Source organism: Macaca nemestrina, chromosome 4 (assembly GCF_043159975.1).
Source record: "Macaca nemestrina isolate mMacNem1 chromosome 4, mMacNem.hap1, whole genome shotgun sequence".
In the NCBI taxonomy this organism is placed as follows: Eukaryota; Metazoa; Chordata; class Mammalia; order Primates; family Cercopithecidae; genus Macaca; species Macaca nemestrina.
The window spans coordinates 29071150-29099083 of record NC_092128.1 but is presented as its reverse complement, the minus strand read 5'-3'; the positions used below and the strand labels follow the sequence as shown (position 1 = coordinate 29099083).

The window sequence follows — 27934 nt, the reverse complement described above, 5'->3', positions numbered from 1 at the left end:
ATACTGGGGAAGTAGACAGTTCTGCCGATTGCTCCAGCTGTCAGACTGTCTTTACTGTATGTATGGTTTTTTGTTTTGTTTTGAGACAGAGTCTCACTCTGTCACCAGGCTAGAGTGCAGTGGCGCGATCTCTGCTCCCAGGTTCAAGCAATTCTCCTGCCTCAGCCTCCCAAGTAGCTAGGACCACAGGTGCATGCCAACATGCCTAGCTAATTTTTGTATTTTTAGTAGAGATGGGGTTTCACCATGTTGGCCAGGATGGTCTCTATCCCCTGACATTGTGATCTGCCCGCCTTGGCCTCCCAAAGTGTTGGGATTATAGGTATGAGCCACTGTACCCAGTCATATGTATGTTTCTTTGTTTTTTGTGAGTTTTTTTGTTTGTTTGTTTTTGAGACGGAGTCTCTCTCTGTCGCCCAGGCTGGAGTGCAGTGGCATGATCTTGGCTCACTGCAAGCTCCGCCTGCCGGATTCACCCCATTCTCCTGCCTCGGCCTCCCGAGTAGCTGGGACTACAGGCGGCTGCCACCATGCCCGGCTAATTTTTTATATATATATTTTTTAGTAGAGATGGGGTTTCACCGTGTTAGCTAGGATGGTCTTGATCCTCTGACCTCATGATCTGCCCACCTCGGCCTCCCAAAGTGTTGGGATTACAGGCATAAACCACCATGCCCGGCTAGCTGTATGTATGGTTTTTAATGTGAGAACACACAAACATTTGGCCAGGTGTGGTGGCCCATGCCTGTAATCCCAGCACTTTGGGAGGCCGAGGTGGGCGGATCACTTGAGGTCAGGAGTTCGAGACCAGCCTGGCCAAAATGGTCAAACCTTGCCGCTACTAAAAATACAAAATTAGATGGGCGTAGTGTCAGGCACCTGTAATCCCAGCTACTCGGGAGGCTGAGGCATGAGAATTGCTTGAAACTGGGAGGTGGAGGTTGCAGTGAGCTGAGATCACGCCATTGCACTCCAGCCTGGGTGACAGAGCAAGACTCTGTCTCAAAAAAAAAAAAAAGAACACACAAACATTTAAACTGAGAAGCTTTTAGTACTTCATAGGACCTCTCCTCTTAGGAATAAATCAAACATACTACATCTGTGAGTATAATTCTTTCATGAAGTAGAAAAATGTGTCAACTAGCAAAATTTAGCTAGGCTCTGTGCTCACATCTTTAATCCCAGCACTTTGGGAATCCTAGGTGGGTGGATAGCTTGAGGCCTGGAGTTTGAGACCAGCCTGGGCAACATGGTGAAATGCTGTCTCTACAAAAAATTTAAAAATTAGCCAGACTTGGTGGTATGCACCTGTAATCCCAGCTACTCAGGAGGCTGACACAGAAGGATCGCTTGAGCCCTGGAGGTCAAGGCTGCAGTGAGCCATGACTGCCTCACTGATTTCTAGACAGTGTCAGAGTGAGACCCTGTCTCAAAAAAAAAAAAAAAAGCAAAATTTTTATTTTTAGTGAAAATTTAATTTATATACAAGGTGACACAGGTTTTTAAGTGAGTATACATTTATTAAACATTTTCATTTCTTTTTTTCTTTTTTGAGATGGAATCTTGCTGTCACCCAGGCTTGAGTGCAGTGGTATGATCTTAGCTCACTACAACCTCCACCTCCTGGGTTCATGCAATTCTCAGGCCTCAGCCTCCCCAGTAGCTGGGACTACAGGTGTGTGCCATCATGCCTGGCTAATGTTTTGTATTTTTAGTAGACACGAAGTTTCATCATGTTGGCCAGGCAGGTCTTGAACTCCTGACCTTAAGTGATCCGCCCGCCTCACCCTCCCAAGGTGCTGGAAATATAGGCATGAGCCACTGCGCTGAGTCAAAACATTTCATTTCTTTTGAGCTGCTTTTTATTGATGTAGATCTCACGTAACATAAAATTTACCCTTTAAAGTGTACAAGTCAGTGGTTTTTAGTATATTCGCAGATATGTGCTATTATTGCCACTGATTCCAGAACATTTTATCACTCCCTAAGAGAAACCCAGTAACCATTAGCAGTTACTGCCATCCCTCCTCTCCCTCCCTGGCAACCACTAATCTACTTTTAGTCACTATGGATTTGCCTATTCTGGATGTTTAATATAAATGGTATCATACAATATGTGGATTTTTGTGTCTTACTTATTTCACTTAGCATCATGTTTTCAAGGTTCATCCATGTTGTAGCATGTATTAGTACTATACTTTCTTTGTATGGTTGAACAATATTTCACTGTATAGGCATATCATATGTTGTTTCTCCATTCATCCATTGATGAACCTTTGGGTTGTTTACACTTTTGGCTATTATGAAAAATGCTACCATGAATATTCATACAGAGGTTTTCGTAAGGGCATATGTTTTCAATTCTGTTGGGCATATACTAAGGAGCAAAATTTCTGGATCATATGGTAATTGTATATTTAACATTTAGAGAAACTGTCAAAATGTTTTTCAAAATGGCTCCACCGTTTTACATTCCCACTAGCAACGTATGAGGGATTCCCTTCCTCCACATCCTTGTCAACACTTATAATTAATTGTCTGTCTTTTATATTTTAGCCATTCTAGTGAGTGTGAAGTGGTATCTCGCTGTGGTTTCAATTTGCATTTCCCTAAGGACTAATGATGTTGAACATCTTCTCCTGTGTTTATTGGCCATTTGTATATCTTCTTTGCAGAAATAGCTATTTGTGCTTTTTTGGCCATTTTTAAAATGGGTTGTCTTTTTGTTGTAGAGTTTTAGGAATTTATTTATTTATTTATTTATTTATTTATTTATTGAGACAGAGTCTCACTCTGTCACCCAGGCTGGAATGCAGTAGGGATCTCGGCTCACTGCAACCTCAAATTCCTGAGCTCAAGGGATCCTCCTGCCTCAGCCTCTCAAGTAGAACTAGAGGCATACTCCACGATGCCTGGCTGATTTAAAATTTTTTTGTAGATACGGAGTTTTACTTTGTTACCTAGGCTGGTCTTCCTGGCCTCAAGTGATTCTCCCACCTCGACCTCCTAAAGTGCTGGGATTACAGGCAGGAGCCACCCCATCCAGCCACTTCTGAGTTTATTATCTGGTAAATACAAGAACATTATCGATAAGAATAAGATAATTATCATAAAAATTCCTTTGAAATACTGTTCACATTTTCACATTTTGGGTCCAAAGGAAGCCAAGTTGAATAGAATATTTTTGGTAGAATAGAATATTACTGAATGGGGGCTGGGCGCAGTGGCTCACACCTGTAATCCCAGCACTTTGGGAGGCCGAGGTGGGTGGATCACTAGGTCAGGAGATCAAGACCATCCTGGCTAACAAGGTGAAACCTCATCTCTACTAAAAATACAAAAAATTAGCTGGGTATGGTGCTCACCTGTAGTCCCAGCTATTTGGGAGGCTGAGGTCAGAGGATCACCTGAGCCCAGGAGGTTGAGGCTGTAGTGAGCTGTGATCACGCCACTGCACTCCAGCCTGGGTAACAGAGCAAGACCTGGTCTCTTTAAAAAACAAACAAACAAACAAAAAAAAACAAAAAAAAACAGGTCCAGGTGCAGTGGCTCACGCCTGTAATCCTAGCACTTTGGGAAGGCGGAGGCGAATCAGGAGGTTAGGAGTTCCAGACCAGCCTGACCAACATGGTGAAACCCCGGCTTTACTAAAAATACAAAAATTAGCCGGGCGTGGTGGCACGCACCTGTAATCCCAGTGGCTGTCAGCAAGTCAAGGAGACAGGCATCAGATCAAACATCAAGACATCTGGCTGATGTCTTGATTTTGGACTTCTAGCCTCTGGAATTGTAAGAAAATAAATTTCTGTTGTTTAAGTAGACTGTGGTATTTTGTTATGGCAGCCTGAGCCAACTAATACACCTGGGAGATTAATATAAATAGGAAAAAAGTACCACTGTTTTAATAATCTTCCAACTGAAATTTGGCATTTCCATCTATGATAAATGTAGTCAACAAGCCACAGTGGTATTAACTGTACTGTGAGTTTGTCACCAATAGAAATCCAGATATTTTCATATCCCATTATAGTTATTGCAATTTTTTTGAAACATTGTGGGTGTTTTTTTTTTTTTTTTTAGATGGAGTTTTGCTCTTGTTGCCTACGCTGGAGTGCAATGGTGCAATCTCGGCTCATTGTAACCTCTGCCTCCTGGGTTCAGGTGATTCTCCTGCCTCAGCCTCCTGAGTAGCTGGGCTTACAGGCATGTGCCACCACACCCGGTTAATTTTGTATTTTTAATAGAGACAGGGTTCCTTGATGTTGGTCAGCCTGGTCTCGAACTGCCGACCTCAGGTGATCTGCCTGCCTCGGCCTCCCAAAGTGCTGAGATTATAGGCATGAGCCACTGTACCCAGCGAAATATTATTTATTCCCTATAATAGTTATTAGACTACCACTTAACTTGTTATTTATTTATATTTTGAGACGGAGTTTCGCTCTTGTTGCCCAGGCTGGAGTGCAATGGCATGATTTCAGCTCACTGCAACCTCCACCTCCCAGGTTCAAGCAATTCTCCTGCCTCAGCCTCCTGAGTAGCTGGGATTACAGGAGTGTGCCCCTGTGCCCGGATAATTTTTGTATTTTTAGTAGAGATAGGGTTTCACCATGTTGGCCAGGCTGGTCTCGAACTCCTGACCTCAGGTGATCCACCTTCCTTGGCCTCCCAAAGTGCTGTAATAACAGGCATGAGGCACTGCACCCGGCCTTGACTTGTTATTTAATGTGTTAGAGGCACATTAATTATATTATCACAGCTGGGTGCAGTGGCTCCCTCCTGTAATGCCAGCACTTTGGGAGGCTGAGATGAGCAGATCGCTTGAGCCCAGGAGTTTGAGACCAGCCTGGGCAACATGACAAAACCCTGTCTCTAAAAAAGTTACAAAACTTAGCCAGGTGTGGTGGTGCATGCCTGTAGTCTCAGCTACTTGGGAGGCTGAGACGGGAGGAACACCTGAGCCCAGGATGTTGCAGCTGCAGTAAACTGTGATTGCTCCACTGCACTCTAACCTAGATGAGAGTGAGACCCTGTCTCAAAACAAAAATTTACTATATTACAAATTTAATTATTTTGATATTTGATATCTATATATCAATATAATTGGTTTTCTTTGTAATCCCACACATCTTATTTTATGCGTTAAAAACATTTTTTCTGAAAAAGTGTTCATAGGCTCTGCCAGGTTGATAGAGGTTAAAAAACCCTGATTTTTTTTTTTTTTTTTTTGAGACAATGCTTTACTCTGTCTCTCAGGCTTGAAAGACCTCCTGGGCTCAAGTGATCCTCCCACTTCAGTCCCCTGAGTACTGGGACCACAAGGGGGCGCCAATACACTCTGATAATTTAAAAATTTTTAGTAGAGACGGGGGTCTTGCTAAAGGCAGGTCTTGAACTCTTGGCCTCAAGCAATCCTCCTGCCTCAGCCTGCCAAAGTACTGGGATTACAGGTGTGAGCCACTTCACCCAGCCAGGAACTCCTGATTTAAGGAGCAATATCTGCATGGAGAAACCAGAACAGTGTCCTATGAACAAATTCTCTCAGGGGAGATGAAACTAAGTGGAACTTTTTCTTTTTTTTTTTTTTGAGACGGAGTCTTGCCCTGTCGACAGTGGCATGATCTCAGCTCACTGCAACTTCCACCTCCCAGGTTCAAGCGATTCTCATGCCTCAGTCTCCTGAGTAGCTGGGATTACAGGCACCTGCCACCGTGCCTGGCTAATTTTTTTATTTTTAGCAGAGACAGGGTTTCACCATATTGACCAGGCTAGTCTTGAACTCCTGACTTCAAGTGATCCACCCGCCTCGGCCTCCCAAAGTGCTGAGATTACAGGCATGAGCCACCGTGCCTGGTTCTTCCCCCTACCCCCTTCTCCTTCTCCTTCTCCTTCTCCTTCTCCTTCTCCTTCTCCTTCTCCTTCTCCTCCTCCTTCTCCTTCTTCTTCCTCTTTTTGAGACAAGGTCTCACTCTGGCGCCAAGCCTGGAGTGCAGTGGCATGAACACAGCTCACTACAGCCTCAACTGCCCCAGCTTAGGTGATCCTCCTGTCTCAGCCTCCAGAGCAGCATCTGGGACCACAGGGGGGCACCACCACACCGGGCTAATTTTTGTATTATTTATATAGTGATGGGGTTTCACCTGTTGTGTAGGCTGGTCTCAAATTCCTGGTTTCAAAAAACCCGCCCACCTACGCCTCCTAAAGTGCTGGAATTGCAGGCATGGGCTGCCCCACCTGGTCAAACTTTTTGAACCTACTGTACAGGGATATCCTCAGATTCACTCAGATCTTGATGAATTATCCTTCCTGTTTAGAGAAATCCCAAGCCTACCCTTAATTTTTTTTTGAAAGGAAAGATTGTTAATATGCTGAGGACAACTTCAACTTTGCTTTTATTTATTTGGAGTCTTGGAATGATTTTAACATCTTTTGTTTAATTTTTTCTGTGTTCAAAAAAATTTAATTTATTGATTTTTGAGACAGGGTCTTGCTTGCTCTGTCACCCAGGCTGGAGTGCAGCAATGAGATCATAGCTCACTGCAGCCTGGAGCTCTAGGGCTCAAGGGATCCTCCTACCCGCTCCTTCCAAGTAGCTGGGACTACCCGCATGGGCTATAAAAAAGAAATGGGGGCGTCACTATATTGCCCAGGCTGGTCTTGAATTGGGCTTAAATGATCCTCCTATCTCAGCCTCCCAAAGGACTGGGATTATAGATATGAGCCACTGCCCCTGGCCTTAAACTTACATTTTAAACTTCCAATGTGCTGATTTGGGGCTTAGGAGTTTTTTGTTTTTTTTTTTTGAGACAGAGTCTCACTCTGTTGCCCAGGCTGGAGTGCAGTGGCATAATCTTGGCTCACTGCAACCTCTACCCCCCGGGTTCAAGTGATTCTCCTGCCTCAGCCTCCCAAGTAGCTGGAATTACAGGCACCGGCCACTGCACTCAGCTAATTTTTCTATTTTTAGTAGAGATGGGGTTTCGCCATCTTGGCCAGGATAGTCTTGAACTCCTGACCTCATGATCCACCCACCGCGGCCTCTCAAAGTGTTAGGATTACAGGCGTGATCCACTGCGGCTGGCCTCATTTATTTTTTTTTGGAGAACTCTTTACTAGTTGTTTTCACCAATGGTGAAAAAAGAATGGTTGCAGATTTTATTTACTTTTAAAATTAATTAATTAATTAATTAACTAATTAATTTGACATAGAGACTTGCTCTGTCACCCAGGCTGGAGTGCAATGGCAAAATCTTGGCTCACTGCAACCTCTGCCTCCCAGGTTCAAGTGATTCTCCTGCCTCAGCCTTCTGAGTAGCTGGGATTACAGGTGTGTACCACCATACCCGGATTTTTTTTTTTACTTTTAGTAGAGACAGGGTTTCAACGTGTTGGCCAGGCTGGTCTTGAACTCTGGCCTCAGGTGATCCATCTCCCTTGACCTCCCAAAGTGTTGGGATGACAGGCGTGAGCCACCGAGCCCGGCCCACTTGAGGTCAGGAGTTTGAGACCAGCCTGGCCAACATGGTGAAACCTTGTCTCTACTAAAAGTACAAAAAAAGTTAGCCGGGTGTGGTGGTACACGCCTGTAATCCCAGGTACTCAGGAAACTGAGGCAGAAGAATTACTTGAACCTGGGAGGTGGAGGTTGCAGTGAGCTAAGATCATGCCACTGCACTCCAGCCTGGGCAACACAGTGAGACTCCATCTCAAAAAAAAATAAAAAATAAAAACGAAACACAGTGAAACTCCATCTCTATAAAAAATAAACAAAATTGGCTGGGCATGATCATGCATGCCTATGACCAGCTACTTGGGAGGTTGAGGTGAAAGGATGGCTTGAGTCCAGGAGGTCAAGGCTGCAGTGAGCCAAGATTGCATCACTGCACTCCAGCCTGGGTGACAGATGAAACCCTGTCTCAAAAAACAAACAAAAACCAAACCAAAACAAAACCCACAAAAAACAATGTATAGAGCTCTCTAAGACATATTGTATAAAAGAACAAAAACCTATCTGCTGAATACATTCTGTACAATCCCCAATCCCATTTATGTAATAAGCAAAAACAGAGTACCTGCATAGGTCTACAAATGTGTATGTGTTTACATAGAAAGAGAACTAAAACTATATCAAACTGTGTTTTTTTCTTTTTTATTTTGAGATGGAGTTTCACTCTTGTCATCCAGGCTGGAGTGCAATGGCACGATCTCAGCTCACTGCAACCTCCGCCTCCTGGGTTCCAGCGACTCTCCTGCCTTAGCCTCCCAAGTAGCTGGGATTACAGGTGCCTGCCACCATGCCCAGCTAATGTTTGTACTTTTAGTAAAGATGGGGTTTCATCATGTTGGCCAGGCTGGTCTCAAACTCCTGACCTCAGGTGATCCACCCGCCTCAGCCTCCAAAGTGTGGGATTACAGGTGTGAGCCACTGCGACTGGCCTATATCAAATTGTTAACAGTCTTTTTTTTTTTTTTTTTTTTGAGACAGGGTCTCATTCTGACACCCAGGCTGGAGTGCAGTGGTGTGATCTCGGCTCACTGCAGCCTCTACTTCCTGGGCTCAAGCAATCCTCCTACGTCTGCCTCCTGAGTAGCTGGGACCACAGGCATGTGCCACCATGCCTGGCTAATTTTTGTACAGGCTGGATTTCACTATGTTCCCCAGGCTGGTCTGGAACTCCTGACCTCAAGCCATCTGTCCGCCTCAGCCTCCCAAAGTGCTAGGATTACAGATGTGAGCCCAGTTTTTTTTTCCCCCAAACATCCAGTTTTTACTGGACTTGGAACATTAGGACCACTGCTAAGCTTGGTTTTATACTTTTCACTGTGATGTCATGCAGGCTTCATTTACCTGCATACGGCAGCCTGTGTGTATCCTCTTTTCCAGTGGTCCCCAACCTTTTTGGCACCAGGGACCGGTTTATTGGAAGGGGTGGCGGGGTGGATATGGTTTTGGGATGATTCAAGCACATTACATTTATTGTGCACTTTATTTCTATTATTATTACATTGTCATATATAATGAAGTAATTATACAACTCACCATAATTTAGAATCAGTGGGAGCCCTGAGCTTGTTTTTCTGCAACTAGATGGTTCCATCTGGAGAGATGGGAGACAGTGACAGGTCATCAGGCATTAGATTCTCAAGGATCTGTCAACCTAGATCCCTCACATGCACAGTTCACAGTAGAATTCCTGCTCCTATGAGAATCTAATGCTGCTGCTGATCTGACAGGAGGTGGAGCTTGGGTGGTAATGCAAGTGATGGGGAACGCCTGTAAATATAGATGAAGCTTTGCTTGCCCACCAGCTGCTCACCTTCCGCTGTGCAGCCCTATTTCTAATAGGCTATGGGACTGGTCCCAGGGGTTGGGGACCCCCGCTCTTCTAATTAGCCGACAACAGCTAAAGTAATATGCTGCTGCATTACATTATGTCATTTTCATGAATGTCAAGTACAAAACTAAACTTATTCAGGTTGGGCTCAGTGGCTCACACGTGTAACCCCAGCACTTTGGGTGGCTGAGGCAGGTGGATTGCTTGAGCCTAGGAGTTCAGAACCAGCTTGGGCAATATGGTGAAACCCTACCTCTAAAAAAAAAAAAAAAAAAAAAATTAGCTACAGGTGGTGTGCACCTGTAGACCCAGCTACTTGGGAGGTTGAGGTAGGAGGATCCCTTGAGCCTAGAAGATTGAAGAGTGAGACCCTGTCTCAAAAATAAATAAATAGCAGTAGCTTATACCTGTAATTCCAACACTGGGAGGGTGAGGCGGGTGGACCACCTGAGATCAGGATGTTGAGACCAGCCTGGGCAACACGGTGAAGCCTCATCTCTACTGAAAATACAAAAATTAGCTGGGCGTGGTGGCGGGCACCTGTAATTCCAGCTACCTGGGAGGCTGAGGCATGAGAATCACTTGAACCCGGGAGGCAGAGGTTGCAGTGAGCCGAGGTCACGCTACTGTACTCCAGCCTGGGCGACATAGCAAGACTCTGTCTCTAAACAACAACAAAATTATTAAATAAATAAATAAAGAAAAATAAATAAAGAAAAACAAATTTAGTACCTTAAAAAACTAAAATTTAATTCTGTTTTAGTCTTTGGGTTACAAAACAATGCTACAAGAACATTGCCTTTATAACTGATGGTTATAAAACCATGTGACCTAGTGGTAGTACTGTATTGCAATTAAATCATAGTCTAAACGGGAATTTTAATCTTTAGTTATATTGCTCTCAAACACACATAATGTGATAGATAGGTATTTAGTGTGGCAGTTAGAAGATATTTGGGAGCAGAGGTCTTTTTCCTGAGGCTGCTGCTTATAGGCACCTCCATTCTCTAGGATAAACACCAAACTCTTGGGTGCAGTGGTTCACGCCTGTAATCCCAGCACTTTGGGAGGCCAAGGAAGTCAGATCACCTAAGGTCGGGAGTTCGAGATCAGCCTGACCAACATGGAAAAACCCCGTCTCTACTAAAAATACAAAATTAGCCGGGCGTGGTGGCGCATGCCTGTAATCCCAGCTACTCACGGGGCTGAGGTGGGAGAATTGCTTGAACCCAGGAGGCAGAGGTTGCGGTGAGCCAAGATTGTGCCATTGCACGCCAGCCCGGGCAACGAGAGTGAAATTCCATCTCAAAAACCAAAAAAACAAAAAGCAAAAAAATTCCCCAAAAAAACTACCCAACTGAGTTCATTGTAGCTGGAGTGATCTTTGAAAACATAAATCTGATCGTGTCACCTCTCTGCTTAAACCCTTCAATGCTCCTCACTCCATTAGGGTTCAATTTAAGCTCCTTGGTGAGGTTTACCTTTTTAGTGTCATCTCAAGCAGAATTGTTCAACTACTTCCCCGCCCCAGAATGGCACATAATGTCTCACCTCTTATTTTGTGACACTAACTGGTTGATGCTCAATGGGTAGATCTCTTAATTCATTAGGGGTTGCAAAATGGTGACATCCTATCATTCCTTATTTATTTATTACTTGGACTACTCTTTTAAAGAGAAAGTTTCCCTCATTTACTATTTGGTTACTCAAAGGTATAGGTTCTTTAGAAAAGTTAACACGGGCTGGACGCGGTGGCTTGCACCTGTAATCCCATCACTTTGGAAGGCTGAGGCAGGTGGATCACCTGAGATCAGGAGGTGGAGAACAGCCTGGCCGACATGGTGGAAACCCATCTCTACTAAAAATATAAAAATTAGCCAGGTGTGGTGGTACATGCCTGTAATCCCAGCTACTTGGGAGGCTGAGGCAGGAGAATTGTTTGAACCTGAGAGGCAGAGGTTGCAGTGAACCGAGATCATGCCTTTGCACTCCAGTCTCAGCGACAGAGCAAGACTCCGTCTCAAAAAAAAAAAAAAAAAAAAAAAAAAAAAAAAAAAAAAAAAAAGTTAACATATATTGTTTTTCATATTTTAGAACCACAGGCTTTTTTTTTTTTTTTTTTTTTTTTTTTTAAAGTCTCAAACATTTCATAAGTAGTGTGCTATGGTGCTAGTAGCTAAAACATCTCTGCCTACAGGGACTGGAAGTAAGAAAACAAGGAGGCAGGGCCAGTGGCGACCAGAAATTTGCACACCAGGACCAAAGGGTATTTGTCCTCAGCTCCAGCAGAATTTCTTTTTTCCCCTGAAACCATGAAATGTTCTTCTAATGCAAAAGAAAAAAAATCTGTCACATTTAAGGACCTTGAAAAGTTTTGTTTCCCTTGAGGAATTTGATATGCTTTTTCCTTATCATTTAGAAACATCAGTGTGTAGTCTGTTTTCCCAGTTTGCAATGCGCCCAGTAAGTCTCAAGCCAAAATTTCTGTTTAATTTTGGAACAATAGGAACTCCTGATCGGCACATCGAAAGTTTTCTTTGATCTTGATCTTCCATACCCGTTACTGCCTTTTATTTAATTTTACATTTCCTTTTGATTATATATCTTCCAAGCTGATTAAAATTTTCTACTAGCCAAAAGGAGTTTGAGTGAACAAAAATATTTACAGAGCCATCAGCCATCTATGAGAATACCTTTTTCTTGGCATTCCACACACTGCCGGGTGTTATTTGAAAAATCTTTACTGAGGTAATAAGCCAAAAATGGTTTCTCATTGGGGTTTTATTTTGTATTTCTAAGATTACTGGTGAGAGTGAGCATTTTCCCGTATTTGTTAACCAGGTTTAAAACTGTTTGATTGGGACGTGGCTTATACAGGGACGAGTGCAGTTAATCCGACTGAAAGACAAATGAAACCCAGGAATATCTGGTTCTTACATTTTAACTTTGACTCCGCCCCGGGTCCCCTCACCCACCCCGACCCCAAGCAAGCCCTTTGTGTCAACTGTCAGGGAATGGGATCTCAGTCTGAAAAGCTGGCAGAATACCGTATTGCCCCCAAATATGTGTATTATGCTTATATCCAGTGTCTGATTGCAATGTTTACGGGAAAGAGTTCCTGAACCCTAACCAAACCTGAGGCACTGGCCGTCGCCGTGTTTCCGCAGGCGCGGCCTCTGACACTCGGCCTTCGATTGGCCCGCCTGGCCCCGCAGGAGTCGGGGTGACGCCGGCCAGCCCAGCGCGGACGATGAGAGCGAGGAGTGGCTGCTTCTGCCTTTCTCTCTCCCCACTTTTTTTTTTTTTAGCCATAGCTATGGTTACCACGTTTCTCTCCGCCTCCCTCCACCTACCAAGAAAACGACTGACCATTGGCTGCCTTTCACCAAGGCGGTAAGTCATTGGTCTCTGGTGGGACCGGGCGCTGCCCCCTTCCCCTGTCTCCTGGGTCTCTGAAGGAGCCCAGGAAGGAGGTTCCGCTGGTGCCGCCGGGTCAGGCGCTGACGGGACCGGGCTGCGGCAATCGTTAGCGGGTCATGTCGGCCGCCCAGGGCTGGGACAGGAACCGCCGGAGGGGAGGAGGCGCCGCCGGCGCTGGTGGCGGAGGTAGCGGGGCCGGCGGGGGCAGTGGGGGCAGCGGGGGTCGGGGGACTGGCCAGCTCAACCGCTTCGTGCAACTCTCCGGGCGGCCGCACCTGCCAGGTGAGTCGTGGGACAGGGTCCTGGCCGCTTGCGGGCGCGGCGGGCGGGAAGGTGACTGCTACCTTTTCTTTTTCTCCCTGGCTTTCTTTTCCTTGGGAGGAGGAAAGGCAGGCCCCACGCATAGCAGAGGGACTGGGGATCAGAGAAAAGGGAAGGTGTCTTTGAGGTCAGGGAGGGAACAGGAGCACAGCGAAGAAAAGTATCTTTGCTCTGTTGAAAGCTCTGTACTGAGAGTTGTGTTTTCTTTTCAAAGGAGAGGCCACTGTCTCATTGACATTTCCAAATGTTTCGGTTACTCGGTTCCCAGTCTCTTCCCCTTCCGCAGTTTGATCTTGTAAATGAAAGACATTGGCGCCTAGCTGTGGGAAATTATTTCAAAAAGGGTGCCAAGTTAAGGAGAGAAGAGGGAAGCGCATTCCAAGGAGTGATTTTGTAAAAACTACCCGGGGTGTGTGTGTAAGAGGCATTCTGAAACAGAAGAAAGGGGTGGGGGAGTGTTGGCTGGGAGTGTATGGGAAAGAGAACCTACAGAATTAGGGAAAACTAGTTGGATTATTAATATTTTGGAATGTCCAGAGACAGAATGGATAATGGGGTCTAGGTTTTAGGGGAGAAAGTGAAGATCAAAAATATACCTAGTGACAAAATTATGCTGTGTTTACGATATAAAAACAACTAAGAATTGGAAAAATGTACCCCATACCATTATTTCACATTTTGGTCTACAGTGCTGTAGTCTTGAGTTCAGATGCTTTTGAAAACAAAATAAAATCAAGTGGCTATGTATGTGTAGACAATTGAGGTACGTTTGTAATCGAATATTCAATCTAGTAGAAGGAAGGTAGGGAATTAAATAATGCACAGAATGTCAAATATCCCACTGGGCAAGCCTATTTTTACTATGAAAACTATCAGGAATGATGTGTTAATTATTCATCGTGTTTTTTTGTGAATAATATTGATTATATTAGTGATATATTTGTTTAGCTGATGAGTTTTGAGAACATGATGAATTGATTTTTTTGAATTGTACTTATGACTGTGCCTTATACTTCTAAGTAGTCAAAAATTATTATTTGATTAAATTGAAGATGACAAAGGAAATTAATTTAGCACATTTAATGAGACAATTGCTTATGTTTGTGATGAGGTTATTGATGTGTGCTAGAAATGTACATTACACCATTTATATGCGCCATTAAAATTAAATCGAGGCATTTGTAAGTAATCATATAATATACCAGAAGTTGGGTTTGAGATGTTAATATCAGACTGGGCACCCTAGAATTTCCAAATATATGATCCTTAACATGAAAAAGAAAAAAGGAGCAATCTTTATTCTTACTCCCAATTAACAATACAAACTTAGATTTTTGTGTATTGACAGCTTAGAAGATGGAACTCTTAGCAAGCACTGTCACCAGTTTGCCCTCTTCTACTGTAATCTTTAGGTCTTTGATCACGGATTAATTGTACCATGGGCTTCATGTAGGCATTCCTAGGTTCCTAGAACCTGGTTGGTGCACTTCCTCACTGCAACCACGTGATGGCAGTGGAAGCCATGATTTCTGCTAAGGGGCTTCAGTGTGGAGCTATTTCTGCATTCCCTTAGCACACAAGACCAAGAACAGCCATTTATCCGGAGGTAAAGATAAACGTGTCTAAACTGTGAAAATTTGTAAAGTGGGGTCATCAGTATCTTTTTTCTGCTTCCCTTTTCTCTTGATTGACACTTCATTGCTCCTTTACTCATTCTCAAAACTGGGACACATCTGATATCTCAGTGTATTATATAGTTTGAAATTCTTTCATACTAATTCTTTATTCTCCTAGGTATTGCATTTTAAGCCTCTCCCTTTTCTTGTATTTTGATAGATTTTGAAAGATTTTAGGTGATGGGGAGGAGTAGGATGTCTAGGCTTGGTTGAAGGGCCTTGGAGATAAAACCTTTTTTTAAAAAAATTAATTAATTTATTTATTGAGATGGAGTCTCGCTCTGTCCTCCAGCCTGGAGTGCAGTGTCGCCATCTCAGCTCACTGCAACCTCCGCTTCCTGGGTTCAAGCAATTCTCCTGCCTCAGCCTCCTGAGTAGCTGAAATTACAGGCACCTACCACCACGCCTGGTTAGTTTTTGTATTTTTAGTAGAGACAGGGTTTTATCATGGTGGCCAGGCTGGTCTTGAACTCTTGAACTCAGGTGATCTGCCTGTCTCAGCCTTCCAAAGTGCTGGGATTACAGGCGTGAGCCACCTTGCCCAGCCAAAAAAAAATTTTTTTTTAAAGTGTACTGTAGCAACTGGTCATGATGGCTTATGTCTGTAACCCCAGCACTTTGACAAGCCAAAGTAGGAGGATCGCTTGAGCCTAGGAGTTCAAGGCCAGCCTGGGCAACAAAGCAAAACCACATCTCAAGTTAAAAATTAAAAACAAAAAAACAAACAAAAAAACCCAACTCTGCTATAGCTCACTCTCTCTCTCTTTTGACCTCTAAATCCCAATTGGCCTTTTTTTTTTTTTTTTTTTTTTTGAGACAGTCTCACTCTGTGGCCCAGGCTGGAGTGCAGCGGCACGGTCTTGGCTTACTGCAACCTTTGCCTCCCAAAATCTAGCAATTCTTCTGTCTCAGTCTCCCAAGTAGATTAGAGGTGCGGGCCACCGCATCCGGCTAATTTTTTGTATTTTTGGTAGAGATGGGGTTTTGCCGTGTTGGCCAGGCTGGGCTCGAACTCCTGGTCTCAAGTGATCCTCCCGCTTCAGCCTCCCAAAGTGCTGGGATTACAGGCATGAGTCACGGCGCCCAGCCAGCCCCGTGTTCCATTTTTCATCCTTGTCTACCAAGACTTCCAGTTACTGACACTTAGAACCTTTTCTTACTTTTTACGTCTCAACCGTCCATCCAGCCCCCAAAACAACCTGGTCTTCCTGGAGTCTTCTCACCCTCTTTCAGTGATAGCTCCTTTATGCATCCAGTTGTGCAAACTTGAAACTTGGGCATCCTTGTCAATATTGTCTTCTTCCTTGCACTTCAGGTGTAATCATTTACCAAGTCCTATTTTTTTTACTCCTGCCGTAACTCCAATCCACGGTGCCGCCATCCCTCACTTAGGTCTCCTGTAGGAGCTTTTTAAGCAGTATTCCTGCTTCTACTCCTGCCCTCCAATTCATATAGCACACCAGTCTTTTTGCAAGCCCAAATACATTCTCATCCCTGCTCACAACCTTTTTATTGCTCTTAGGATAAGGCAAAAATCTTTAACATGGCCTCAAAAGCACTGTGTCGTCTGACTCCTCTCTAACTCTACAGTTAATCCTGTGTTGTGTTCTCTTGGTCGTTGATCTTTTTCTGCCCGCTTAGATGTATCGTGCTTCCTCCTGCCCCAGATCCATTGCACAAGCTTTTCCATCATCCAAGAACCTTCTTACTCCTCATTCCATTCTCTTATTTTAACTTCTCTTCCATTAGATCTCAGTTTGATCAAAATGTTTTTTACACAGAAGCCTTCCCTGACCTTTCTGTCTTGGTCTCTTCTCTCTATAACACTCATAGCATCATGTGGCTCTCCTTGGGCATACTTTACCATTTGTATGTGATTCCTTGATATGCATGATTTGATACTCTTGAGATGTATGTGTGTGTACTTATATACACATATACGTACATATATACCATACATATATACATATATTTTTAAAATTCTAAATTAATACATTGGCATTATATATAACACATTAATGTCTAGGGAGTTTGATTAGTGTGGTTCAATCCTCTCTAGCCACATTGACTCTGAATAGGTGGTTAAAATCAGTCTCTCTCTTTTTTTTTTTTCTGAGACGGAGTCTTGCTCTGTCACCCAGGCTGGAGTGCAGTGGCACAGTGTCGGCTCACTGCAACCTCTGCTTCCCGGGTTCAAGCAATTCTCCTGCCTCAGCCTCCTGAGTAGTTGGGATTACAGGTGTGTGCCACTGTGCTAATTTTTGTATTTTTAGTAGAGACAGGGTTTCATCATGTTGGCCAGGCTGGTCTCGAACTCCTGATCTTGTGATCCACCCACCTTGGCCTCCCAAAGTGTTGGGATTACAGGCGTGAGCCACCGTGCCGGGCCAAAATCAGGTTCTTTAATGTAAAGTAGTGGATTAGAGTCTGCATCCATTGCGACAGCACAAACGATAGTTTGTGAAACCTTTTTTTTGAGCACTTGCCTTTCTGCTGTTTTCTAAAGTTCAGTAGTGATTATGTGTTTGCCTCATAGGCCAAGAAATTAATGGCTTTTTACTCCTGGATTTTTACTAACTCATAATTTCTGTACACCCAGTAACGAGCAGGGAATTGTGCTTTTTGTAGAATAAGTATGCAGAGAGAGCTCAGGAGCAAGGGGATCATGGGACAATGGAATTCAGTTAGCTGTCGTGATTTAACTGTGTGAGTTTGATTAAATACTGTGATTAACTGGGAAAACAGTTAAACGTTGCTAACGTGGGAACTGGAAAACTGACAAAGAAAAAGAAGGAAAAATGTGACAGTTGGTAAAGCTGGGTAAAAATAATACTGTAGTCTTAACTTAAGCATCTTAAGTAAGTAATGTGTATAAAATCCAAATGGTACAAAAAGGTATATGGTAAAAGACAAGTTTTTCTTCTTCCTTTGACCCCAGCTAATTGACTTCCTTCCCTAGAAGCAACCAATGATACATTTCTTGTGTATTTTTTCCAGGCATGAGGGGACGGGAAGGACTTTGTGGAGATGGTAGTATTCCTTTGTTTGGTTGGGTATTTAAGATGTTTACAGTCTTGCTAATACAAATAGTGATACAACGAATATCCCTATACATATATAATTTTTGCACATGAGAGAGTCTCTCTTTAGAATACATTTGTAGAAGTACTGTTTCTGGGTCAAAGGATATATGTTTACTGCTTAAACTTTGATAGATACTGTCAGATTTCAAGTTTGTGTTTTCCTGTTGGTGTTCGAGTGCTGTCTTCCTTGTTCTCTTGGTAACGGAGTGGGTTATCAAACGTTTTTTAAATTGTCAGTTTAATAGGAATATTTTTCTTTTTTTTTTTTTTTTTTTTTTTTGAGACGGAGTCTCGCTCTGTCGCCCAGCCCAGGCTGGAGTGCAGTGGCGTGATCTCGGCTCACTGCAAGCTCCGCCTCCCGGGTTCACGCCATTCTCCTGCCTCAGCCTCCCGAGTAGCTGGGACTACAGGCGCCCACAACCGCGCCCGGCTAATTTTTTGTATTTTTAGTAGAGACGGGGTTTCACAGTGGTCTCGATCTCCTGACCTTGTGATCCGCCCGCCTCGGCCTCCCAAAGTGCTGGGATTACAGGCGTGAGCCACTGCGCCCGGCCAGGAATATTTTTCTTAAGCGTCTTTTCAGTAGGTAGATATAAGAGCCATTTATTTGTTTCCTTTATTTATAGACCCGTTTATATTTTTTGTTCATTTTTCTATTGGGATGGTTCATATTGTTTATAAAGGGGGTCCCCAACCTTTTTGGCACCAGGGACCGGTTTTGTGGAAAACAGTTTTTCCATGGACAGGGATGGCGGGGTGGAGCAGTGAGGGGAATGGTTTTGGGATGAAACTGTTCCACCTCAGGTCATCAGGCACTAGAGACTCATAAGAAGCGCACAGCCTAGATCCCTTGCATGCACAGTTCACTGCAGAGGTAGCACTCCTATGAGAATCTAATGCCTTACCTGACAGGAGGCCGGGCTCTGGCAGGAATGCTTATTCGTCCACCACTCACCTCCTGCTGTGTGGCCAGGTTCCTAACATGCCATGGACCGGTACCAGGGGTCCATGGTCTGCGGGTTGCTGACCCCTGGTTTATAGAAACTCTGTATTTTAATGAAATCAGTTCTTAGCCTTTGATACATGTTGCAGATATTTTTCACCGTTTTCATTTGCCTTTTGACTTTGTTTATGGTCTATTTTTTCATCAGAAATTAAATGTTTTGTTGTTAAATTTATCAGTCTTTTCAGAGTCTAGGTTTTGTGTCATAAGAAAGGCCTTTCCTATTTTATTATTATTTCTAATTAGAATTAAATATTCTTGTGTTTTCTCCAGGTACTTTTGTAATTTTATTTTTAAGTTAAATACACTTACCCACACAAAATGTAAGTTGAATAAAGTGTCGAGGTAGGAATCCAACTTTACTTTTCTTCCGGATGGCTTCCCAGTTACGGCAGTTTCCTTCATTTAGTTCAACTTTGCCCTACTGATTGAAATGTTGTCTATAGGTGTACTTAGTTCCTACATATAATTTGAGGTTATTACTGGACTTTTATTCTGTTTCATTGATCGGATTACATTTTTATACCTAATTACCCCATTCCTTGGTTATCATCTTCCTCATTCTACTTCCCAGAGTTTTCCTGGGAAGTTTTCTTTGTTTATTTTTCTATATGACTTAGAATTAGCTAACCAAGTCCTGCTCCTCTGTCCTGTTGGTATTTTTATTGGTATTGTATTATGTTTATAGATTAATTTAGAGATAATTGACATCGTTTTGAGGTTCAAGAACAGGGTCTATATTCATTTCTTTATGTTCAAGAACAGTATATGTGACCAGGCACGGTGGCTCACGCCTTTAATCCCAACACTTTGGGATGCTGAGGCAGGTGGATCATTTGAGGCCTGGAGTTCGAGACCAGTCTGGCAACATGGAGAAACCCCATCTCTGCTAAAAATATAAAACTTAGCTGTTCTTGGTGGCAGGTGCCTGTAATCCCAGCTACTGGGGAGGCTGAGGCAGGAGAATCGCTTGAACCTGGGAGGCCGAGGTTGCAGTGAGCCAAGATTGTGCCACTGCACTCCAGCCTGGGTGACAGAACAAGACTCTGTCTCAAAAAAAAAAAAAAAAAAAAAAAAAAAAAAGAACAGTACATGTATTTATTGTCGTTCAAGTCTTGTTTTGCATCTATCAACATTAAAAAGTTTTTTTCATATAGACCTCTCACATTTCTTATTTTGTTTATTCCTTGGTGTTTATCTTGTTTGTTGCTATTGTAAATGGGGTTTCTACTTTCTTTTTTTTTTTTTTTTTGAGACGGAGTCTCGCTCTGTCACCCAGGCTGGAGTGCGGTGGTGTGATGTCGGCTCACTGCAAGCTCCACCTCCTGGGTTCACGCCATTCTCCTCCCTCAGTTTCCCGAGTAGCTGGGACTACAGGCGCCTGCCACCACACCTGGCTAATTTTTTGTATTTTTAGTAGAGATGGGGTTTTACCACGTTAGCCAGGATGGTCTTGATCTCCTGACCTTGTGATCCGCCACCTCAGCCTCCTAAAGTGCTGGGATTACAGGCGTGAGCCACCACGCCCTGCTGGGGTTTCTACTTTCTTTTATAACTTTTATGTGGTGGTTTGAATTATTATTATTATTTGAATTATGTATTAAATTTTGAGTATTAATTTTTTACCTAGCCACCTTAAGAATTCTAATATTATCTATAATAGTTTCCCAGTTGTTTTTCTATAGAGTAACAGGTATAGCTAAATAATTATGTAATTGCTGAATAATGATAATTTTATCTTCTCCTTTTCATTTTTTTTTCTTTTTTTAAAATAGGCTGAGTGTGTTGGCTCATGCCTGTAATCCCAGTACTTTGAGAGGCTGAGACAGGCGGATCACTTGAGGTCAGGAGTTTGAGATCAGCCTAGCCAATATGGTGAAACCCCGTCTCTACTGAAAACACACACACAAAAACTAGCTGGGCTTGGTAGTTCATGCCTGTAGTCCCAGCTGCTCAGGAGGCGGAGGCAGGAGAATCGCTCGAACCCTGGAGGCGGAGGTTGCAGTGAGCGAAGATTGCGCTACTGCACTTCAGCCTGGGTGACAGAGCAAGACTCCCATCTCCAAAAATAAATAAATAAATAAAATTAAAATAAAATAGAACAGAGATGGAGTCTTGCTGTGTTGCCCAGGCTGATCTCAAACTCCTGGGCTCAAGTGATCATTCTGTCTTGGCCTCCCACAGTGCTGGGATTACAGGTATAAGCCTCCGCGCCCTGCCCTCCTTTTCACTTTTTTTAGTTGTTGTTGAGACAGAGTCTTGCTTTGCTGCCCAGGCTGGAGTGTAATACTGTGGTCTCAGCTAACTGCAACCTCTGCCTCCTGGGTTCACGTCATTCTCCTGCCTCAGCCTCCTGAGTAGCTGAGACTACAGGCGTGTGCTGCCACGTGCAGCTAATTTTTTGTGTTTTTAGTAGAGACCGTGTTAGCCAGGATGGTCTTGATCTCCTGACCTCGTGGTCCGCCCTCCTCGGCCTCCCAAAGTGCTAGGAGCCACTGTGCCTGGCCCCTGCTTTCACTTTTTATACCTATTTCTTTTTTTTGTTCAATTGATTTGGCTAGTACTTTCCAAAAATACTAAACGATAAGATAGTAGTGGAGCTTTGTCCTATTCCTTACTTCAATTGGATATTTTTAATGCTTTCCTATTAAGATTAGATCTGGCTTTAGATTGAAGCGTACATATTTTATCATGTTAAAGTATTCAGCTGTTACCTTTTTTTTTTTTTTTTTTTTTTTGAGACGAAGTCTTGCTCAGTCTCCCAGGCTGGAGTGCGGTGGTGCGATCTTGGCTCACTGCAAGCTCCGCCTCCCGGGTTCACGCCATTCTTCTGCCTCAGCCTCCCGAGTAGCTGGGACTACAGGTGCCCGCCACTACGCCTGGCTAACTTTTTTTTTTTTTTTTTTTTTGGTATTTTTAGTAGACACGGGATTTCACCGTGTTAGCCCAGGATGATCTCAATCTCCTGACCTCGTGACCCGTCTGTCTTGGCCCATTTTTTTTTTAAGTGTTTTTTTGTTTGTTTTTTTTTTTTTTTTTTTTTTTTTTGAGACGGAGTCTTGCTCTGTCACCCAGGCTGGAGTGCTGTGGCCGGATCTCGGCTCACTGCAAGCTCCGCCTCCCGGGTTCCCGCCATTCTCCTGACTCAGCCTCCCGAGTAGCCGGGACTACAGGCGCCTGCCACCTCGCCCGGCTAGTTTTTTTTTTTTGTAATTTTTTAGTAGAGACGGGGTTTCACCATGTTAGCCAGGATGGTCTCGATCTCCTGACCTCGTGATCCGCCCGTCTCGGCCTCCCAAAGTGCTGGGATTACAGGCTTGAGCCACCGCGCCCGGCCTTTTTTTTTTTTTTTGAGCCAGAGTCTCACTCTGTTGCCCAGGCTGGAGTGCAGTGGCTTGATCTCAGCTCACTGCAACATTTGCCTCCTGGGTTCAAGTGATTCTCCTGGCTCAGCCTCCTGGGTAGCTGGGACTATAGGCACCCGCCACAACGTCTGGCTAACTTTTGTATTTTTAATAGAGACAGGGTTTCACCATGTTGGCCAGGCTGGCCTTGAACTCCTGTCCTCAAGTGATTCGCCCACCTCAGCCTCCCAAAGTGCTGGGATTACAGGTGTGAGTCACCATGCCAGGCCTAAGTATTTTTTTAATAAATGGAAGTAATGTTGCTAATGCCTTTTCAGCATCTATGGGAATTATAATGTAATTTTTCTCCTTTGATCTATTATTGTGGTAGATTGTACTAATGGATTTATTGTTACTGAACCATTCTTGTATTCCTGAATTAACTTACTTTGCCATGGTGTATTAGTATTTTAAACGTACTGCTGGGTTCTGTTTGCTAAACTTTACTTAGAAATTTTGTATCACTCCTCATAGGCGTTTTCATTTTCCTTTCTGTTTTTTTAATTGTGTTATTTTGTTTCCACTTTTATAAAACTATTTCAAAGCTTGCCTGCCTGCCTGCCTGCCTGCCTGCCTGCCTGCCTGCCTGCCTGCCTGCCTTCCTTCCTTCCTTCCTTCCTTCCTTCCTTCCTTCCTTCCTTCCTTCTTCTTTCCCTCCCTCCCTCTCCCCTACCCTCCCCTTTCCCCTCTCCCTCCCTTCCCACCCATCCTCCCTCCTTTCCTGCCTCCCTCCCTTCCTTCCTCCCTTGCTCCCTACCTCCCTTTCTCCCTTCCTCCTTCCCTCCCTTCCTCCCTTTCTCCCTCCCTCCCTTCCACCCTCCCTCCTTTCTTCTGTCGCCCAGGCTGGAGTGCAGTGGTGCAATCATAGCTCACTGCAGCCTTGAACTCCTGGGCACAAGCCAACCTCTTGCTTTAGGCTCCCAAGTAGCTAGGACTACAGGTGTGCACCAGCACACCCAGCTTATTTTTAAATTTTTTTTGTAGAGATAAGGCCTTGCTATGTTGCCTAGGCTGGTTGCAAACTGCTGGCCTGGAGTCATCCTCTCACCTCAGCCTCCCAAAGTACTGGGATTACAGGTGTGAGCCACTGTGCCTAGCCCTTCCTTTCTTTTTCTATGCATTTTTTCCCCTCTATGGTTAAATGGCATTGAAGTTAAAGGTTTTGTTGAATTCCCCATGAAGTCATTTGGACCTCCTCTTTTTTAGGGGGTAGAAGTAGCTCTTAGACAATTATATTGTCCAATTATATCATACTTCTTAGTTTTTTTGAGACAGGGTCTCACACTGTTGCCTAGGCTGGAATGTAGTGGCACCATCATGGGTCACTGCAGCCTCAAACTCCTGAGCTCAAGGGATCCTCCTTCCTCAGCCATCTGAGTAGCTGGGACTACAGGTGTACACCACCACACCTGGCTAATTAAAAAAAATTTTTTTTTTGTAGCAGTGGGGTCTCGTTGCCCCAGCTGGTCTTGAATTCCCGAGCTCAAGCAATCCTCCTGCCTCGGCCTCCCAAATTCTCAAGCAATCCTCCTGCCTCGGCCTCCCAAAGTGCTGGGATTATAGGTGTGAGCTACCATGTGCAGACCAATTATATCATTCTTCTCTGATAGTTGGCTTCTTACAATTTATATCTTTTGGGGGTAGCTTTGATAATTTATGTTAACCTAGAAAATCACCCAGTTCATCTAGATTTTCAAAATTATTTGTGTGAATTGACCAAGGTATTCTTTTATGATTAAACAGTTATTTCCTGGGTTTGCGACTACTCATTATAATTTCTTATTTTGTATTATGTGAGGCTTTGCCCTTGTTCATAACCTGCTCTTGGATTTTTAAAACTTAGTTCCACTATTTTCTTTTTTTTATTAATTTTTTTTCTTTTAGTTTTAAATCCTCCCTTTAGCTTTCCACACTGTATTTTGTGGTTTGTATTTCTATCTTCTTATGTTGGATGCTTAATATTTCTTTCATTCTTCCCATATGTTTAAATGCGATTTCTTCTGAGCCCTGCTTTATTTGTGTACTGTTGATTGTAAGCTTCTCTTTGTAATTATTTTCTGAATATTTTGACATTCCATTTTGAATTTTTTTAAACATAGAGTAGTTTATCCTTTTCAAGTGTTGTTTTGTTTTGTTTAGAGACAGGATCTCATTCTCTCACTCAGGCTTGAGTGCAGTGGTACAATCATGACTCACTGCAGCCTCAACCTCCCAGGCTGAAGCGATCCTCCCACCTCAGCCTCCCAAGTAGCTGGGATGACAGGTATGTGCCCACCATGCCCAGCTAATTTTTAAATTTTTTGTAGAGATGGGGGTCTTGCTGTGTTACCCAGGCTGGTCTTGAACTCCTGGCCTCAAGCCATCCTTCTACCTCGGCCTCCCAAAATACTGGGATTAGAGATGTGCGCTACCATGCCTGGCCCTTAAGTTTTTTAAAAAACATTCCATTTCTATGTATTTTAACAGCTTTATGGAGATATAATTCACATGTCATACAATTCATACATTTGAAGTGTGAAAGTCAATGGTTTCTAGTATATTCACAGATATGCACAGCCATCATTGCAGTCAATTCTAGAACAATTCATCACCTCAAGAGTAAGCTCTTTATCCTTTATTCTTCATCCCCTTATCCTCCTGTTCCCCTCCCCCATTCCCTCACCCTAGCCCTAAGCAATTATTCATCTATTTTTTGTCTCTGTAGATTTCCCTGTTACAAACTTTCTCATATGAACGGAATCATATAGTAATAGTATGTGGCCTTTTGTGTCTGGCGTCTTTTACTTTGCGTAATGTTTTCAGGGTTCATGCATGTTGTAGAAGGTATCAGTACATCATTGCATTTTATGATGGAATAATATTCCATTGTATGGGTAGACCCATTTTGTTTATCCATTCATCTGTTGATGGATATTTAGGTTGTTTTTCCTTTTTGGCTATTATGAATAATGCTGCTGTAAATGTTGACATATACATTTCTATGGACATATATTTTTGTTTCTCTTAAGTCTGTATGTACAAGTAGAATTGTTGAGTCATATGGTAATTCTGTGTTCTACGTTCAATCAGTTGAAGAACTGCCAGACTGTTTTCCAAAGTGGCTGGAATTTTACTTTCCCACCTGCACTGTATGAGGGTTCTGATTTCTCCACATCCTTGCCAACATTTGCTGTATATGAAATTTTTGTTCTCTTTTTTTTTTCTTTTTGAGATAGAGTCTCGCTCTGTCACCCAGGCTGGAGAGCAATGGTGGGATCTTGGCTCACTGCAACCTCCACCTCCCGGGTTTAAGCGATTTTCCTGCCTCAGCCTCCTGAGTAGCTGGTATTACAGGTGTGCACCATCACACCCGGCTAATTTTTTTTTTTTTTTTTTTTTTTTTTTGAGATGGAGTCTTGTTCTGTTGCCCAGGCTGGAGTGCAGTGTGATCTTGGCTCACTGCAACCTCCGTCTCCCAGGTTCAAGCGATTCTCCTGGCTCAGCCTCCCATGTAGCTGGGATTGCAGGTGTCTACCACTACACCTGGCTAATTTTTGTATTTTTAGTAGAGATGGGGTTTCACCATGTTGGTCAGGCTGCTCTTGAACTCCTGACCTCAGGTGATCTGCCCACCTCAGCCTCCCAAAGTGCTGGGATTACGGGCGTGAGCCACTGCACCTGGCCTATGAGATTTTTATTCTTTTTTATTCTAACAGTCCTAGTGAGTGTAAGGTGGCATCTCATTGTGGTTTTTGGTTTGTATTTCCCTGATGAATAATGATATTGAGCATCGTTTCATGTGATTGTTGGTTATTTGTATGTGTTGGCCATTTCCTCTTTGGAGAAATATTTATTCAGATCCTTTGCCCCATTTATAATTGGGTTGTCTTTTTATTGTTGTTATAGGAGGTCTTTATATATTCTAGATACAAATCCATTGTCCTGTGTGTGATTTGCATATATTTTCTCCCATTCTGTGATTGTCGTTTCATTTTCTTGATTGTGCTCTTTAAAGCACAAAAGTTTTCAATCTTGATGAAGTCTAATTTATTTTGTTGGTTCCGTTTCAGTGTCATATCTTAGAATCTTTTGCCAAATCCAAGATCATGAAGACTTGTTCCTGTTTTTCTCTAAGAGCTTCATAGTTTTGCTCTTATATTTATGTCTTTGATCCATTTTGAGTTAACTTTTGTATTCAGTATGAGATAAGGATTATCTCAACTGCCTATCCAATTGTCCCAGCACTATCTGTTGAAAGACTATTCTTCCCCCACTGAACGGGTTTTGGCACTCTTGTCGAAAATCAGTTGACCATAAATGTATGGGTTTATTTCTGGACCCTGAGTTCCATTCCATTGATCTATATGTCTGTTCATGTACCAACACCATACTGCTTCAATTATTGTTGTTTTGCAGTAAGATTTTTGGGTTTTTTTTTTTTTTTTGAGTTGGAGTTTCGCTCTTGTTGCCCATGCTGCAGTGCAGCAGCGCAATCTTGGCTCACTGCAACCTCCACCTCCTGGGTTCAAGCAGTTCTCCTGCCTCAGCCTCCCAGGTAGCTGGGATTACAGGCATGCACCACCACGCCCAGCTAATTTTGTATTTTTAGTAGAGATGGGGTTTCTCCATGTTGGTGAGGCTGGTCTCAAACTCCTGACCTCAGGTGATTGGCCCGCCTTGGTCTCCCAAAATGCTGGGATTACACGTGTGAGCCACCATATAAGTTTTGACAGGACAGTTTGAGTCCCCCTAATTTATTCCTCCCTTTTAGGGTTATTTTGGCTATTCTGGGTCCCTTGCAATGCCATATAAATTTGAGAGTCATTTTGTACAAGGGATTCACTTTGTACAAGGGATTGTCATTTTATCAGCTGGGGTTCTGATAGGGATTGCATTAAGTCTGTAAATCAATTTGGGCAGTGTTGTCATTTTGATATTGTTTATTTATTTATGTTTTTTGAGATGGAATCTCACTCTGTCACCCAGGCTGGAGTGCAGTGGCACGATCTTGGCTCACTGCAACCTCCGCCTCCTGGGTTCAAGTGATTCTTCTGTCTCAGCCTCCCCAGTAGCTGGGATTACAGGCGCACACTGCCACGCCCCGCTAATTTTTTGTATTTTAGTAGAGACAGGGTTTTACCATGTTGCCCAGGCTGGTCTCGAACTCTTGAGCTCAGGCAATCCACCTGCCTTGGCCTCCCAAAGTGCTGGGATTACAGGCGTGAGCCACCGCACCTGGCATTTTGATGATGTTAAGTCTTCTAGTCTGTGAACATGAGATGTATTTCCATTTATTTAGATCTTGAGTTTATGTCAACAGTGTTTTGTGGTTCTCACAGGTCATTTATGTTTTGCCTGCCTTTCTCAATTCTGTCATCTATTAATATGTCCCTTAATACGTTTTCAGCAGTGTGTGTACTCCTTTGTGCTACTTCCAATGAAGATTTCATTTCTGTGTTGGTTTTATTTTTCCCTTCCATTTCTTTTCTGTTCTCTGTTTATATTTCTCTCTATTGTCTACCTTTCTAGAGCTAGAATCTCTTTAAAAGAAAAGAGACATTAGTTTTTGTAAAATCTGTTGTCTCCCACCCCCTACCACAACCACTATATGAAAGGAATACAAACTCATTAATTAAAATTTGGATAATGGGCTGGGTGTGGTGGCTCACACCTATAATCCCAGCACTTTGGAAGGCCAAGGCGGGCAAATGGCTTA

At 43.3% G+C, this 27934-nt stretch overlaps 1 protein-coding gene across 3 annotated transcripts in view; it reads left to right on the top strand.

Annotated features, from left to right (window-relative positions):
• The first annotated feature begins 12775 nt into the window (after positions 1-12775).
• The window catches only part of LOC105471398 (kelch domain containing 10), a 69467-nt gene continuing 54308 nt past the window's right edge, over positions 12776-27934 (top strand). For 2 of the 3 annotated variants that reach the window (XM_011723872.3, XM_011723871.2), the window contains exon 1: positions 12776-13034. In XM_011723872.3, coding sequence (XP_011722174.1) covers positions 12869-13034 — 166 coding nt within the window. In that variant the 5' untranslated portion in view covers positions 12776-12868. The remainder of the gene's footprint in view (positions 13035-27934) is intronic. The other variant, XM_011723873.3, reaches the window with a different exon arrangement.